General features: G+C 33.9%; 1 protein-coding gene across 16 annotated transcripts in view; it reads right to left on the minus strand.

The window, feature by feature from the left end:
• RBFOX1 (RNA binding fox-1 homolog 1) overlaps positions 1-19,203 on the minus strand; it is a 1,419,204-nt gene that overhangs the window by 25,566 nt on the left and 1,374,435 nt on the right. For all 16 annotated transcript variants that reach the window (XM_064461968.1, XM_064461967.1, XM_064461969.1 and 13 more), the window contains 2 exons: positions 16,361-16,400; positions 7,281-7,345 (listed from right to left, as the gene is read on the minus strand). In XM_064461968.1, coding sequence (XP_064318038.1) covers positions 7,281-7,345; positions 16,361-16,400 — 105 coding nt within the window. The remainder of the gene's footprint in view (positions 1-7,280; positions 7,346-16,360; positions 16,401-19,203) is intronic.

Consider the following 19,203-nt stretch of genomic DNA (forward strand, 5'->3'; position numbering starts at 1 on the left):
CAAACACTTTAGACTTCTTTGAGGTGGGAACCACTACAGTAAAAACTTACAAGAGTGTAAATTACCTCTTTGTTGATTAATTTCATCAGAAGTTTGTTCTAGTATTTCCTCACCTTGCCTAAAACATATGGCAAATTACATGGCTAATCCATATAGACTATATCCAACTCATTCTGTATTTTATTAATAACATTTCATTCCTTCATCTTCTCTCTGACTTTTTCACAATGCTCTTAATTCCTTCTTGCTTTTAAAGGACTCACAATGGAAGCACTCAGGTTGACCATACTTATAGCATGTTCTAATCTGCCTCTTTGTGGTCTATCAGGTCAATGATCTGAAAGCTAAAAAGTGTATAATTAGACACCGACATGTCCAAAGGAACTGTTATGGTCTATCATGTCACAGGCACTGACCCAATAGACTGTAACAGTTTTGGTCTGTTGGATTAGGAATCAATGTTTTAGTAACTCCCTGACTCCATATGTATCCAGTCTGCTGAATACAACACACTTAAAAATTTTAAAAGTCACTTTCTTTCAATATCCCCTAAGAGTGGAGAAGCCCATATGAACTATTGAAGAGACAATTCCTACATCAAAAATGTAACCAATCCCTCCCCCCCCTTTTAGAGGAAAAGCACACATGAAAATGCATCAAAGGAATATATTTATAATCACGGTTGATTACTATGAACTTTTATTTTAAAGAAACTTCCAAGTTAAAAGTCATGCTATATAACCTGATGTAGGCTAGATGTATTAAACAAAAAGTAAAGATATTGAAGTTGATAAGCAAATGTTAGAATATGTGCACTGGTATTTTTTTTCAATTATAAGCATTTAATAGCTCCCATTACATTCAAGAAGAAGCTGGCAGCAAAAGTACTCAGCATCTTTAAACTTCGAGCACTTTAGGAAGCCAGGTATGGAAATCTAGGCTCTAGTGTTCCTCTACCTTCTCGCTTAATTTTTCCTTCATGATTTCCAGTATGGATGCCAAACCAGATTTAACAGTAATAGCCAATCCTTTCCTTATCTATGGGGATTCTTAAAATATCCCTTGATATTACAGTGAAGGAGAATGGAAATTACAAGAAAGAGAAGTATAACCAGAGTATGAAGAATACAAGCTCTGACATGATAAAAGTTTCATAATTGTTGTTTTACCATTGTTCCCAGCCAGGAACCCTAAGCTTTTTCACTACTTTACTACCTCGGATTTGAACTACTGGAGTAGTTTTAATAGTTACATGGGTATTACATGAATGCTGATATTTTACGCAGGTGAAACAAGCCTTCAAAGTATCAGAAAACTTGTTAATTCTACCAAATATTAGAGGAATGTGTTAAAACATCAAAGTATATAAAGTAGCTTTCTAGACTTGGTAGGAGATTATATTTTTATGAAATATAATTGTTTGCCATGTTTTCCTATATTAATATGACTCCCTGTGTCTCCCCAAAAAGCGGTGTATCTACAGTATTTTAGAATGAACCATGTTTCAATCATTAGCAAGTACTCTATGTAATACATTTTTATTTCAGGAAATTCCTTTTAAATTGCTCTACACGAAACTCTCTGTTCATAGTATTTTAAAGTCATTGATTATTTTTTTCTACTGCATTCTCTTTATTCTTAATTGTCCACTTTTACTTTCTAATTCCTTCAATAAAAGGTACTGTTATGGCTATAACAGAAGTCATATACTCCAGTCATTCCCAAAACTGTGATTTGAGTGATGAATATGGATTATGAAATACTAACATGATGCCAGTGATCCTCTAGTTTGTCACAGATCAGATACAGACATAAAGACATACAAGCCTAATAGGTAGATGACCATATCCATCACCCCTCTGTAATAGCGAAGTGAATGATTTTATTTTTATTTGCAGTATCAGGGAATAAACAAGCTTTAGCTACCACATAGGTTAACCAGAAAAAACTAGACCAATCAAGCATCACCACATCAAACCTAAGTGTTTGAAGAAGAAAAGCATTAAATATATGCTATATTATTGCTCTTACAAAAGCTAAACATAACCTTTCTACATGGTCAAGATGATAATTGATCCTTTTCATTCTCAAAATTTGAGTAACTCAGTATGTGGGCTATACTATTCTTGCGTATGTATCATCTTGCCCCCCAAACTTCTCCATTTCTCATGAGTCAACTTGTGTAACAAACTTCCAAAACATTTAAAAGTTCCAGCTGGGACTAGAAGAGCAAAGTTATTGCTATATTCTATTCTTTTTCCTCTTCCAACCTGACTACTTTAGAAATTAAAACTGTGTATAGAAGCTCTTTTTCCTAAATCTTAAATAGTACTATCACGAAATGAATGAAATACTAAATTTTAAAATAGTTATCCTTCTATGAAATTATTTAAAGGAAAATTAAATTCTGACTGAAGATGTTATTGTATTTTATATGCTCTCAAAACCTTAATTTTTAGTACCTATAACTAGTAAGTTCCTCAATAATAGAAAATAATTTGAATAAAGCTATAGAGGGTTTCATTGTTTATTCATAAAATAGAAGATCTTATAGACACAAAATACAAAAAATCACCTCCATCTACAGAAGCTCACATTTTATATTTTGTCTGTTTTTATTCTTCATTCTAATTTTTCATTCTTTAATGAGCATGTTTCTAATTAAATAAAATTTGTGCCTATTCTAATTTAGGACAATCTGACCAAAAATGCTAAGTATTACTCTCTACTACTTGCCCAGAGAGAACTGGAAAATATATTACATAATACCTTTGTAGACACTAGTACTTTAACAGAAATGAATACTCCACATAGGCATGTTAAAAATGTAAATTATTAGAATATCAGGATTTTACTCGGAGTAATATTTCAGATCTGGAAGATACACAACTTCCATATGACAAAATCTCCTGTCTCAGATTTCATACAAAATCCTGTGTATGACCACAGAACACAAACCAATAGAAAAAAAATAATAAAAAAAAAAACACCAAAAAAATGAAAGATTAATACTCCAAAGTGTTATGTGCAAAACATTTTGGAATATAACTTTTTTGCTTTTAAAAAAGATCAGTGAAAAAAGAGGTCAGCTTCCAGTAATGAAGGATCTAATCCAAACAACAAAGAAGTCAATTGGAACTTTCCCATTTTTTGTAGTGAGATTTGAATTTGACACTGTATTAGAAAAAGGGAGTTATGCTCAGGGCAAAATAGCTCTGTATACATGTCTGTGTGTGCGTGCATGTGTGTGAGCATGTGCATGTGTGTATGTGGGTGTGGGTGGGTGATGGATGGGGAATGTGTGTGTATATATATGAATACACAATCATACATATATAAACACACATAATTATCAAGTATAACAGGGTTAGCAAGCAGTACAAGTGAAAAGACTCTGCCTTTCAGACAAGGGTAGTTTATTATTACTGGGGCTTTGTTTTATTATGCTACCATATACACATTCATAAATACTGCTGACAAAGTTAATATGCAAGAAAGGAACATTTTTCTTACTCCAATCGAATATGCAATAATCAAATCATAAAACACAAAACCAATAGCCAATCAATGTGAATAAGTCTGCCCATAGGCTTAATTCAAGCAAGCCATTCATTGAGCTATGTGATGGATCTGTCAAATCCAATACAGCATTACAGACATACTAGCAACATCAAGTGAACATGCAATGACAAAATGAGAATACGCCCCACTGCCATGCTTTGACTTGTTCTACTTCATAAATATAAGACTTGATGACTTTGCTAGTTTCTCTTACTTCAGACTTGGACAGAACTCTAACAACTAATATTTTTTTTTTTTTTAATTACACGAAAGCTGAATAAAAGCTGTACAAACACCTTATTGACATCTGATTTAGTGCCTTTTGCACATCCTTACAATTATTTTTTCCAAACACTCTCAGTTTAAAGAGTTTGGCGGGCAAAGCTCCAGAATGGTGAAGAACATACACAGACCAGTTGGTCCCCTTTTGTCAGTTACAAGAATTGGAAAATTTATTAGAAATATTTTAAACATTAATATTTGATCCACTTCTGCAAAGAGCTTCAAATCATTAAGTGCAATATAGTATGATGATAGATCACACAGTATAAAAATCCAATTCTAAACTTCTTTGAAGTTGTATTCAGTGGTTATATTGCTTCATAAATAAAATACAATGTACCTTTTTGTTTGTTTGTTTTGTTGTTATTGGTTTAAAATTTTAAGAAATGACTGGAGCAATCTGCAAGGTCTATCTCCATTGTGGAATTGTTTTTAGGAGTACATTAATTGAATTAACAAATACTTAGGGATTTGTGTTGATTTGTTTCATGAGATTTCTTTGCCACCAGATTCTCCCCTATATAGCTGTTCTTCGCCTATTTCCAGCAATATTTCCAGCTGTGACAAACAAGGATACCATTGCATTTCTTCACAAGAGAGCTCTCTTACAGTGACCATTATCCATTGACTTGGTGTATTGATTCTGGAGTCCCAAACCTTTCTGTTAACCTTTATATTTAATTTACCAAAACATGCCTCCAATCTAAGGATTTCCTCTTTCCATCTCCTGAATTAAGAACGATGTCAAATATGGAACATTGCCATTCATCATGTATATGAGCTGTGATCAAAAAAATAAAGTTTTTTTAATTTTTTAAATTAATATGAAGTAGTAATTCTTTCCATGATATGTCCACTGCTTCAATAGTACATACTCACTGGTCCTTGATTCATTTTTCTGGGCATTGTTTACACATAAACAGTAAATATATTTCATGTGCAATTAAATTAAATAGGGGCTCAAATCAATGAAATACAGGTAGTGTATAAGGAGGTATGGAATATTCAATATCGTGAGAGGACAGTAGATGATTATATAATTGAGAAGAAAAGATACAAGCAGTTGTACTGAACTGTATTTCAGCACTTTTAATATTAATAATTTTTAAAAGTTGCTAAATTAAATTAATTTAAAAATGAATGAAAAGTTAATAAAATTAAGCAAACTGTAGTTGTGTGTAATCAGAGGTATCCATGTTTGCACATAGTTTCCCATATACAAAGAAATGTTTGAGCAGATTGTTATTTATTTTGTTCTCTAGGCTAGTTTTAGAATTCTCCCATAAATTCAGTTACAATATTTGTAATTAAGAAAAGGAACCATATTCATTTGGGGGAAGGACATCGAAGATGAGGCTTAACCACATTTAAAAGGAGAAGCTAAATTAAAAAAAAAATCCAAAAGATATAAAATTCTTTTAAGATATTTAAAATTATGCAAGCAAAGACAGGTTATTACAATTCTAATTATACACAAAGTGTATCTGAAAATTAGACAGTTTTTCAGAAATATAATTAAGGTTTGTATCAACTGCATTACTACTGATGCCGTCTCAAGCTTCCTTTACAGCATTTAAGAGTGCTATCGTCTTAGACAAATCTTTTACTTTTTTGTCAGCATAACTTTTATTGATGTTGACTCTCTACCCATAGCAGAACATGCGACCAACTGATGTTTTGTCTTACAGCATTTGATTTCTTTTAGGAGAAGGTACGTTAATTCATAATTAAAGCATTTAAAAGTCATCCTGATATTGTTCAGTTTCTCTATGTAATGTATAGGTTTTCAGAAATTTATTTATTCATAGGAATAAACACCCTATAAAATGATCCAGGGACACCTAAAGGATATCTGGCAAAGAATTACTAACCACAGGAGGTTATTTATAATTTTGTCCTGTCAGTTTAGTAAGATTTTAGAAGCAGGAATTGTTTTGCATTATAAGCTCACAGAAAAATACTACAGCTCAGACATGCTAACACACCTTTGTGGAAATGAAATGAAACTACTGAGTAGCACCTCACCTTTGTAGGTTACCCTACGTAGAAATAGTACATCGCGAACAAAGTGCATACAGCACATATCTAGTTGATATTACTGATCCAAAATTAATAGAAAGTAACTTCCTTACCTGTCTGACACAGCATGCCTCAGCCACACATGCAAATTATTTATTCACATAACTTTAAAAAATATATCTTCATTACCCAGAATAAGCATTTGAAAGGCAAATATGCATGCATAGCATTGTAACATTCATACCGTGGTACTTTGTTCTAAAAATACAGAATCCATGAACAGCACTTCAATCTAAGAAATAGTTCACTGAAATTTCTTAATCTATTGAGTTCTTTAAGAAACAGAAATATTTAAGACAATGTCTAATTTAGCATCTAATGAAATTTTTCAATACATATCCAAGACTTAAGAAATTGTCTCCATGATTCCAAGGGAAAATTTTTATATGAGGAATTGAGACGTGTGCTATTCTCGCTGCTATTGTGAAGCAAAATATATGCATTTATCTGTTTTTCACAATATACATCCTCCCTTTAAGACTGTACACTCTTCAAGTACTTGAAAAGTATTAAAGATAGCATAGATTTTGTTACGGGTACAGTTTATGAAGAAAACATAGGATATTCTTTCTTTTCATTACAAAACCATGTCCACACACTGCAAAGACTTAATTTTATGCAATTTGACAAAACCCTATTCCTACTGAAGTCAATAGCAATTCAGACATTGACTTCAAAGGGGTCCCAATTTTCATCTTGCAAGAAGGCAAGTTAATTTATGTGGCATCCCTTTTAATTTATATAAGTTAAGTCTTTCCATAGTTCTCTTATGCAGGTTTTAATCTTTTATTCTTTGTATAATTTCCACCAAATGTGCTTTATATTTTTAGGATAAAAATACAGAGCAAAAGAAGAATAACTGACTTTTTTTCAGTATTAAAAAAAAATCCCTGGAAAGAAAGCAAATGGAAAAAAATATTGTTTGCCTTGGATAGTTCAAGCTTAGACACAGTTCATTCTCAATTTCCACTGACTAAAACAATGTCAATGAGAATTGAGGGCACTCAATAGGTTCAGGTTCTAAATCAACTGAAATAATACTCCTAAGACAAATAATGATCTTCAGTAGCAGACCATCATGAAGCTGTACATATATTTATCTACATTGTACAAGGGTCACAGACATTAACTAGATGATCTACAGCTTGGGAATGTGCACATCTCAAGCCTGATTCTCAATTAAGGCCTAAAATATCTCAATTTATGGCTATTCATGGATTATAATAAAACAGCCTGCTTAGATATCACAGTTATCTGCAGAGCAACAAGACAGTTATGAGACTTCAACAATGCAAATTTATAGAATAATCTTCAACTTCCACTGGTTAAATATTTATTAGCAGCAAATGAGGTCTTACCTGTCACTGTAGGCAGCTGCAGTGGCAGTGGCAGGCTGGGCATACCGGTAGGCAGCATAACCACCCTGAAACACAAACTCACACTATAACTGGATTGTTACAGCACCTTAAATAACATTTTGCAAAATTTAGCAACAACTGAAAGAGTATTGTCATGCTGTAAGTTCAGTTAAGGGGTTAAATACATAGAAAATATTTCAGTGAATCATTAAGCAAAATTTATCACCACAAACTTGTACTTGTTAAGATTTGTTCCAGAGATCAGGAGAAAGCAATGAACTGTATTCATCAACGCAAGTTTTTTTTACAAGACAATACTGTATTCCTCCACAAGTTTTCAAGTAGCAATTGTTATTACGAATGAGGTGTATGCATATTAATAAAGTGATGCTGAACTTAAAAGAAAAACTCAGCTAATAATCCAATTTTTTCATACAAAATATGATTTATCATGTCTGGTTGATTAAACCTATGAATTTGTGCACTCAATTAACACTTACTGTTTCATAGGTTTCCAATTTATGCATAAAATTATAATGAAGAAGTAAAATTGTCTTCTTCCATGAATTAACATTCAGTTGTATGTAACAGTAATTGCAGCTGTTCAATTAAGCAAACAGGACAAACAAACACACATTTGAAAGGAATTGTGTGCAGTGATGCATTGATTATCAAACTGTGAAAACAGCAGAGCTTCCTGTTCAATGGACCACAGTGTTATATCAACCATTTCAAAATGATCTCAGCATGCCAATTAACAAACAGAGGCCAGTCTCCACAGATAACACAAACACGATTTATGTCCCAATTAGAATTCACCACCCCATAATCCTCTGGGACAGGTGACTTTTGTATTTCCTTTCCCACCATCCCCCACCTTAACAAAGAGTTGAATAAGAAAGTACCAGATCACTCAGGTTTGAATAAAAATCACTCTTTTGCTGAAGTGTTCACTTTAATGGAAGATATTATGCTGAAGCATGAAGAATAGGCTACGATGTGTCAACCTTTACTTTAATAGTAGTACATTTTTACTGCAGTAACTTTTGTGGGCTTTCTATTTTGATTTTACAAATAAAAATTCACTCTTCTCAGAAAAGCAATTTCAACTACTTTTACAAGCTATTTACACTTCTAGTACTTTGCTTGGTGGAATCGCTTTCATCCCTAACTGGTGTAAACCTTTTCTGGTTTGAAAGTTTGAAGATTTGAAGCAAGTTGGTTTTGGAAGCCAATCATTCTGCTGATAACACCACATCACTCTAAGAATAAACATATGTTTTACATATACTGACAGCTCATTAGGAGCTCCAGGCTTCAAATCGTCAACTTACTTGAGAAATATTCCTTCTGACTTTTTCAAGTGCTCACACAGAAAATAGTACATTTACCTCCCCACTCTTGGTCAGCTCCCTGCCAGTAGCAATTGTGTCACACAACCTCTAGAATAAGGCAGGGGCTTTCATAATACTATATATGCTGTCTCTTTTGCAGAAAGCTGCTTCTTTGTGCAAGCACAGAAGCACTGAGATGAAATAATCTCTCACTTCAGATCATTTGATTTTTATAAACCAATAGAAGGCTATTACTGTCAAAAATGTATAATAGGCACATATTGCTTGCAGGTATGTGCATACAGGCAATCAGATGTCAAATAATGTCAACAAGTGCAAACTGAGCCAGTAAACAGTGAGGCTGAGAGATAAATGCAAGCTGCACACTTGGTCTGGCTTCTGCTACAAGGAGAAAGGTGAGGGATTATACAAATTTATCTGTTCTCTCCTGGTTTCTGGGTGCTACCGCTAGCTCCTTTCCTTTCCTTTTTCCTTTCCTTTTCCCTTTCCTTTTCCCTTTCCTTTTCCCTTTCCTTTTCCCTTCTCCTTTCCGTTCTCCCTTCCCCTTTCCTTTCCTTTCCTTTCCTTTCCTTTCCTTTCCTTTCCTTTCCTTTCCTTTCCTTTCCTTTCCTTTCCTTTCCTTTCCTTTCCTTTCCTTTCCTTTCCTTTCCTTTCCTTTCCTTTCCTTTCCTTTCCTTTCCTTTCCTTTCCTTTCCTCTCCTCTCCTCTCCTCTCCTCTCCTCTCCTCTCCTCTCCTCTCCTCTCCTCTCCTCTCCTCTCCTCTCCTCTCCTCTCCTCTCCTCTCCTCTCCTCTCCTCTCCTCTCCTTTTTCCTTTCCTCTTTTATCTTCTATCTTTTCTTCTCTTTTTGCTCTTCTCTTCTTTTCTCTTTTCTCTTTTCTCTTTTTACTCTTTTCTCTCCTCTCCTCTCCTTCTCTTTATTTTCTTTTTTCCTTTCTTCTCTTTTTTCTTTTATTCTCTTTTCTTTTCTCATCTCCTTTTCTCTCTTCTCTTCTCTTCTCTTCTCTTCTCTTCTCTTCTCTTCTCTTCTCTTCTCTTCTCTTCTCTTCTCTTCTCTTCTCTTCTCTTCTCTTCTCTTCTCTTCTCTTCTCTTCTCTTCTCTTCTCTTCTCTTCTCTTCTTTTTCCTTTTTCCCCCAGAGTGCTGATATCAGGAAGTACAAATGGTAAAAGCATAAAGAAGATATTAAACTTGTTTTCATCATCCAGTCCTGAAAATGTGCGTCAAACTGCAAGCCATTCTGCAGTATGACATGATTTTGTTCCCCACATGTATGACTCCTTTGCTTGTCCTGTAGTCCATTTCTAAAACCCCTTACTAAAAGTGTGAGAGCCACTTCATTTCAATCCAGCCATGCACATAATGACTACCACCATGGCAGAATTGAGAATGGGCCACCATGAGAACTATCAATGTTTTGTTGTTCTTAACCAGACAAAAATGAGACAGGCTGTTCACGTACTGGCTGGTCTTAAATCTGCAGGTGGTAGGCTTTGCGAGGATTGTTTTTCTTTCCTTTATTTATTTCTAAAAATTGGTCAGTCTGTGAAGACGGATCGTTTCTTGCTCCCTAAATATAAAGTTGCATTCCTTTTATGCTTACATTTTGATTTGATTTTGTCAAAGAATTGCTGCTGAAAAATGAAGCTCAACTCTGAACTTTATTAAGATGCTTTGGATTCAACAATCTGTATGAAATTTGTGAAAGTCCTGGAAAGACTGAGTCTAAAGCAATAAAAATAGAAAGAGATCGGAGTTACTGAATTTGCCTGAGTTCCTTGGAGATCTAAAATGCAGGATGTATTTGGTTATCAGGAAAACCATAAATCCTTACCAGTCCATGTAATGATTTAATATATTTAACATAAGTTGTCATACAAGTACACATATAAACATTCTTAAGCAAATTATATTCATGGGGTCTGTGATCTGCACTTTTGGTGTGGAACTAAGTTTTCTTATTGTTTTATTTCAATTACTTCAAATTATTTCTCATTACAACAACCAAGTGCTTGAAGGTACATTTTTTGTTGCTAATTAAGATGAGAATCTGATTTAAACCCCTTAACTCTAAACTCCTGTGACAAGTTTTACTTTACAATTTTTCTTTAATTTTGAACTTGACTGATGTCTTAGATGAAGTATGCACTCGTAATATTCCCTACATATACATCTCTTGAGTAATATATTAAAGATTTATCTCCATGCCTTAGACTATATTGCAAAATAAAATATTTAGAAAAAAATGTAATAATTCCATAATAATAAATAATGACTTTCAGTTGCTATGTTTTATAATTGCTTTTTTATCCCCTCACTAAGTTCATTCAAGCAGCAGGTACCTGACTGTTATACTTTAAATTATTGTTTTGAAAATTCAGCTGAAATAATAAATTCAGCTAAAATAATTAAAAAATGCCTACGCCTACTACTTTATCTGTGCTCCCATATTTGCTACTTCCAAAAGAATGATAACACAACGTTACAGCAGCTTAAGTTGTCTTTAAAAATTACGTATAGAGTCAATATGTTTGCAGTCCAGATATAGAGATATATCTCACTGGCATAAAATACTGAACAGGACACTCACAACAGTAACTGTTGCATTTCATGGAATATGAAGAATATCTGCGATTTTGTGATAGAATCTGGGAAATAAAATGCAATGGACGGCCTATTTTATCATTTATACACACAGAATCCATTTTCTCATATAATGATTTGAGTATTAGTATGATTTTACAAGAGTCTACATTCAGCATAATGAGGTTTTTCCCATCAGTCAGCATGTCATACCTGTGGTAACTTATTGCCATACACAGGCTCTTGCAATACTGCTCTATAAAGAAACAGAAATGTAATGATTTGAATGAGTAAGCAGAGAAGGATGGAAAGAAACATGTAAGGAAGGAATTTAGACAAATTAGTCAAAGCCACTCATTACAATTTTCCTTTCAATGTTTTATACATCTCTGGCTCAGGCAAATTGAAAAAGAGCAGGGGGATCTGTGGAAGACCAGTAGCCAATCGTTACAGAGAAATTTTAATTGATTTTACAAAGAAATCGCAGAATTTTTAGATAAGATATAATAAAATGGAAATGAACAGAAAATGAAATGCATCTGAATTTTTAAATAAAATATGTATATCTATAGTAAGAATAATTTGCACAAAAAATGAGTTATAGAAACACACATCTATGATTACAAAACCATGTATTATGTGCACACCTCCTCCTAAAATACCTAATTTATATTTTAACATAATCTCAGATGTACTGACACTGTTTTATGTAGGTATAGAACAAGTGAGTGACTCTAGATTATGGTTATTTTTTTCATTATCTTTTCCTATTACTAACATATTTAATATTCTATATCAATGTTGATAATTTTTTCTCAATTTTCAGTTCTTATACCTCCTTTCACTCAAGGATCTCAAAGTATTTTGTGAACATATATTAATGAAGGTTCAAAAAATTCTCTAGTATTGAGAATTATATCTGCCTTATTAGCTAAAATTAGAGAAATAGGATTTAAAAATGGCATGAATTATATCCAGTGCTGTAGAATATAGCAATCCACTCCTATGATATTGAGGTTTAAACAGTATTTGATATGTTCGCAGAGTAAAACTTTCACTGGGAGAATTAAAAGTAAAATATCCACCACCTCTTTGTTCTGGCTCAAGTTCTGGAACTGGCCTATGTGAAAGGTTCGTGTTACTTCTATATTGTGCTCCCAAAGGTACCTGTTGCCTCAGAGCAGCTCTTGGTAATATACCCAAACTAACATCACCTGTATTAATTCCAACCAAGTACAATCACCAGGAGGAGTGATCAAGCTTTTTTTTTTGAATGTAGTGTTTATATCACAAATCAAGATCATGGCAATGAAAATACATTTCATCACTAGATCTCAAAATTTTTTAAAAGTATCATGCAGTGTTCCAGCACACAGAAAACTAGGAGGAACAACCCACTGCTCCTTGGGGACCCTTTTGCCCCTGGAAAAGTAGTTTTTCCACTCTGTTTCTCTAAGTCACAGGAAATGGCATATCCCTCCGTTTATAAAACACAAAAACCTTTAGTTCTTAAAAGAAAGACTTCAGTGCTAACTGCATATCCTTGCTTTTCACACTAGAACAGTGCCTTTCAGCATATTGAGTTGCATCGATGAACTTCTACCTAGTAGCGAGGGAACGTTGCTTAGATAATTATATCTGTCTTTCCTTCCAAAATAAATGTGCTCCACCCTCAATACCATCCCACCTTTGAGCTAAAAGATATGGCAGTAGCTATTGATAGTCTCATTCCATACCCCTGATCACAAAGTATGCCTTATTTTTGAGCAGCAACCCAGGAAAAAATCTCAAGCCTATGTATTTATATGTTGTCCTGGACTCTCACCAGTTGCAGTATGACAGGTGCAAAATCCTGAGAACAGGTTAGAAAATCTTCCTGTAAACAATAAGACTGACTAATGTGCATGGTTAAACTGTATTACCAAGGGACTTCTGAAGATGGTGAAGACAGAGTTTGGAAGTTTCTTATATTTCTTAGCCTTCCAACATTTTAGGTGTGGATTAAAGACTGACATGCTCTGAAAACATTATGTTTATGGCAAAAAAAACCCAACAAACAAACAAACAAAAAAAACCACAAAAAACACAAAACCCCAACAGGTTTAAGATAAAGCAAAGCAATAGTGTAGAGCTATTATTCTAACTGCCAATTTCTGCATCTGTTACTATTTTTGCTTCATTTTGTGGAGTGTATTTTTTTTTTCACAGGTGTCAATCTTCATCTAGGAACTTCTATATTTGCTGGCAGGCAAACTTAATTCTCTTTTAATGACTTTTTCTCTTAGTGAATCAATACTTAATTTTAAAAAGTCTTTCTTACTTCCTAATCATCTCCTTTATTTTTCCTACTCAAAGGCATATTTAAAAAGGAATTCAATAGCTCAGCTATTTCAGAGGCATTATTACATTTCATAGAGAACTATTTGAAATATAGAATATATTATATTACATCTAGAATCATGGCTGTTGATTTTTCCTTTCAGACTGTACTTTCCATGTATTTTTTTTTATTCCTATTCTCTTCTATTCCTCTGGTTAGTATTAAGCAACTCTGGCTATCGGCTGTTCTTGGTTCGCCCTACAGTTTTCACACAACCAGTATCTTTCTGTGCCTTCCCTTCTTCCTTTCCACAAAATCTAGCCACCAAAGGCTATATTGATAGCTTGTTATGAAAAGAATGGCATTGTCCATATTACTGTTGGTACTCAGTGTAATCGTATCAGGATGAAACCCACTCTGATATACTTGTTAATGCATATTTCTGGTCTGGCTTTTCAGTACTGTATTCCATTTGTTTTGCTTTCTGTAGTATTTTTAAGGTTCCTTTCTCTCCAATCTACTATTAAAACCTATATAGTTCAAATTTTTTCTCTTTTTTTTTTCCACAAAGCATTCTTTCACAAAGCTTCAGCTCTGCACTTAAAATGAAAAGCTGAGTAAAACTATGTCATAATCAATTGGGATTTAATAAATAACTTGGTCCGCTGCAAAGTAATACACTAAGAACTAATATACTGCGAATTGTAAGGTTTCTTTTTATTTATGCCAGTTCTCTATCTCTCTCTCCCTCCCCTGCAAAATTTTTTTATACGCAAGAAAGAACAAATGTGGGGAAAAAAAGTATTATAAAAAAAGAAGCTTTGTACATTATAAAAAAATTAACAACTTTCCAGAAGAAAATGTAAACATTCTGCTGCATTAAGAGAACTAAGAAAAGTAATCAAACATACAAGTCTGCAACTGAATGAAAACCAATGCACCAGTATAGTTATTCCATTTTCTAATGCACATGACTATTCCAGGCAACGAAACTGAGGCTATATTAGAAATCAGGAATTTCTTTGGTATCTTCCCCACTGAAATCACTTTCCATTTAGAAACTAAATGTTAAAGTCTGTGAAAGGGTGTGAGGCCACCTAAAAATAATGTTGTCAATCACAGAAAGAGGTATTCCTGTTTTTCAGCAGCACTGGGTTCCAAAACTATGAACTGTTACATTAACATTTAGTTCCCACCTATACTATCACATTTAGCAATCCTGAGCAAGATGTCTTGTTGCCTTTCAGATTTTCAGGTCGGTAAACTGAGCAAAATGGATGTCACTTTTGTTTGACAGTTTGAAGAAATATGAAAATTGGAAGCCACACTTGAAGAAATTCCACACTGTATCATATATCCTATATTACTCAAAAATTCAGCAGCAATGTGTTTAGGTGAGATTAAAGCAGCATACTACACTTGAGTAAGCCTTTGGCAAACGGGTGATTCTCGTGTGTTGTAAACAATGTTACTGATAACATCGCTAAGTACATAAGTACCCAGGAAGAGAATTCTAACCAATAGGAATTTATTTTAAATATTTTTCTAACTACATGACTGAATTTGCAGACAAGGATCAGCCTCTTTCTACCTCTAATAGAAAACCAAAACCTACTTCACAGAGAAATTAAAATTTTTCCTTCTTTATATAAAACTTATTTTAAAAAATCTGTTCCCATGGAAATAGTTCTAAAAGGTTGCTGATAATGAGTACAAGGAATGTTTTCTAGTACTACCTATTGAATTTTGAATAATAATACCAATTTCAACTCGTACATTTCTTTGCCTCTCAACAAAGAGAGTAGAACAGAAGTATAAGTAGGTTAAAGAAAGTTGTCTGGTGAAATAAAGATGATACTTGTAAGTTAGGTTTCTTTATCAAAATAAAAATGTGATAGATTACTGGATTATCAGTAACACAGTTTACATCTATACAGTTTTTTCAAAAGCCTGTGAACATAAGGTAATTATTAAGTATTAGTTATTAATTATTAGTTATTAATTATTAGTTATTAATTATTAATTATTTTGGAAGAGTAAAAATCAACCTCAGCCACCTGAAACCTCTTGCATACTCAGACATAAGTAACCTCTTTGTATACATTCAAGGTAAAAATTCAGTATTGTTAAGACACTTAAAAAAAGTATTACTTAAAAGGAAACTGGGGACCAACGAGGTGAAGCTAATATTGATGCATCCAGGACTATAAATCGTTACTAACAAATAAAACCACTTCTTACTTCATGAACAGTCTCTATCCATTTGATTTAAATTGAAATAAGTGGATTTTAAAAGAGCAGATGGAAGTCTACTCAGATTAAAAACAATATGTAACAATACCTTAAACTTACTATGTAATCAAGCTTTACTATCACCATGGTATTTACATATACCCAGTGTTGCCTGGATTTGGGAAATCTATATCTGCCCATAAAGTATTTGCATACTTCAGGTAAAATAATACTCAGCTTGCGTTGACTTTTAAAAAAGAGCTTTTGGGGATTTGCAGAAGAATGTTTCTGCTTTTTTTTTTTCCTTTGAATTTCAGTTTTGAAGGGAGATGCCTCTCCACACATGCACACACATTTTTCACATCTTTTTGCATTCATTCAGCATTTGATTGAAGAGTTAATTCAGCTCCACTGAACAATGATAGATGTAATGAACAGAAAGGTCTTCCAATGTGAGAGATATTCTTTGCAATTCTTTCTGACAGGCAAGGGATGGTAAATAGACAAAACAGAGTCAAGCTAGGCAGCGAACTTGTAAAAAGAATGACTCTGGTAATGTACAAGGACAGCATGCACATCAATGAATACTTACATAAATGTCTGCACCATAAAATCCATCCTGGTATACAACACTGCAAGGATGCACACACAAAGAAAAACATCCATATTAGTGCATTTCCACATGCAAATGCCACCAACCCCTGCACAGCTGAGGTTAGTCTTGACACAAGAACAGCAGGAGGGGGGAAGGAAGGCACTCTTCACATTGGTTAAGGAGGTTGGTAGTGAAGAGAAACTGTACCGAATACAACATCTAATAAAGTATGCCAAATGCTTAGTCAAAGGGAGGCAAAGCATGGCAGGATTGGAAAATACTTTTGATAAGGTTTGGTTTTGTTTTCTTTTTCTTCTTTTTTATAAGGAACCACATATTGGCAGCCTTTTTTCTATAAAATTTTCAGTGGGCTAATCCTGCAATGAGTTTTAATACATTAACAAAATGCTCTCTTTCCTACTTTCTTGTCATGCAATTATGTCAACCCTCTGAAACAAAGTGGTAGTTGTCATCGCTTAGATGGAAAACAAAACAAAGCATAAGTTTATATGGTGAGAGGAATGTGTGAAATAATTATACTGGTGGTAACCTACCCATTGGGTCAAATCTCCATACCTCAATGTACGCACAGATGAGAGTATTCATAGGTACGGCAATGTTGGTTTGATACACATTTCTGATAGTGACTACAGGTCTGCTAAGAATGTCATGGCATTATTCTTATTAAAACAATTATTAACCTTCCTCATTTTATCATTCTGCAACTTTGGCGAACATGCCTGTGGTTCTGAGCTCCCTGAAATTTTGATTGGATACATTACTATCTTATCTGTAGTACTGTTATATTGCTGTTAACAATTTACCCAGAGACTGCTGCATTTCAGCTAAGAAAAATCATCGCTGTAAAAAGTTCAAATTTTAGATTCTAAACTCTTCAGGGTAAATAACTTAGTATGACAAAGATGGTGTAAATGCTTATACTAAATAAAACTGGAACTACACAACAGTGCCCTACCAATTACACACATTACAAAAGTCCTGCAATTTTACATTCATTTAGCAGTTCTGCAACCTAAAATGGGTATTTCCAATATCAGAATCAACCCAAGCTGTTTTGAGAGCTAAATATGAGAGCACACAATGGGCTTTTTGCAACAATATTTTCAATTTGGGAATACTATTATCTGGGAATAATAGTTATTACCATGTTTCTAGACTAAGCTGTTTTGCAATTCCAACAAGAATTTTCATGTCAGAAATATAACTGATCTATTGAGGTCAGTGACCAAAACTCACAGGGCTCAGCTGGTACGTGTCTAAGTCAGAGTCACTTGAGAAAATCATAAATATGCATACATGCACATAAACCACATTGATAAAAACACATTGATGATAAAAGTTTGCTATGGAGTAATAATGTGTGAAAACTCAGCTCCACTTAAAACACAGTGTCTGCCATTTGCTTCAGTAAGGTCAGACATTTATTCATGTATTTTTCCATTTATTATGTCTGCAGAGCACAATATGCCAAGCCTCATCTACATTGGTAGCATTCAGAGTGCTTGCTCCTTGCATTGTAGTGTTCCTTCATTTTGGTTTTGATATCCTGATTATTTTAAAATATTACATTATTTTCTTATACCTGTTTGCATGTAAGAAATGGAACACTCCACATGACTTTGATGTAGAAGTGCACAATCATGAACAACGGAAGGAGTTTTATGACATCATAATCAAAAAGATTACTGAAGATGGAGGCCCCACAATGCCCAGTTCCTCATATCCCTGCACCACGGGTGCGGGAAGGAGATGGAGGAGTTGGGAATGAAGGAGTGAAGCTAAGCCTGGGAAGAAGGGGTGGGGAGAGGGGGAAGGTGGTTTAGGTTTGGTCTTTGTTTCTAACCATCCAACTGCATTTTAATAGGAAATAAATTAATTTTCAAGTCGAGTCTGTTTTGCCCGTGATGGTAATTGGTAAGCAACCTCCCTGCCTTTATCTCAACCCAAAAGCTTTTCTATTTTACTTTCTCCCCCTATACTCTTGAGGAGGGAGAATGAGAGCACAGCTCAGTAAGGTTCAGGCAGCCAGCCAAGGTCAACGCACCACGGTACATTAAAACACACTACTTTTAATTATTATTAAACATTGCTATTCAGAAAAAAATGCTTTTGAGAGAATATGTGTCAGAAAGGGGTTCTTTTTTCTTCCTATTCTTGGTGCTTTGTGGATATACAGTGAAGATATCACAAGATAAATAGGGGCTGATATATTCTGAATTCCCAAGTGCAGCTGGTTGTAATCTTGGATAGGTACTCCATGCACCTAGGCCTTTCTTTTACATATAATGCTTAGTCATATACAGACAGAAACTTATTTTGGATTCTAAATATGCAACTCCTTGATAAATGTTATACTGAAGGAAGTACTCAACACTAAAATGAGACATGAATGCATGACTCCGTCATTAAACATGGTTAGTATAAAGTTGAAGTGACAGAATTGGGCAAATGAGTATAACATTCCCAAGCAAGACATGCACTATGAAAAGATACCAGCTGATTTTATTTTACTTCCTTCATATGGCCTTGTAGAATGATAGTGATGTTAAATATAAAACTTTCTGCTTCTTCTGAAGTTTTAAGAAAAGCAATTCTTCATATTTCACAGATTTTCAGAGGATATTTTCTCTGTTCACTGTTCTTGTCATTTGTTGACTCCTGTGACTGAATCTTACTAGTGGAGTCAAATGTATTTTCTAACTGCACTCTTCATCAGAAGGACAAAGTGTAAAACAACAAGAGCTATGTTTTACTCTTGAGCTTTTCTTTCCTTTAGTATATAATTTTCCAAAGGGTAATTTGCTTGGCTTATCATCCTC

Source organism: Phalacrocorax carbo, chromosome 10 (genome assembly GCF_963921805.1).
Source record: "Phalacrocorax carbo chromosome 10, bPhaCar2.1, whole genome shotgun sequence".
Taxonomy (NCBI): Eukaryota; Metazoa; Chordata; class Aves; order Suliformes; family Phalacrocoracidae; genus Phalacrocorax; species Phalacrocorax carbo.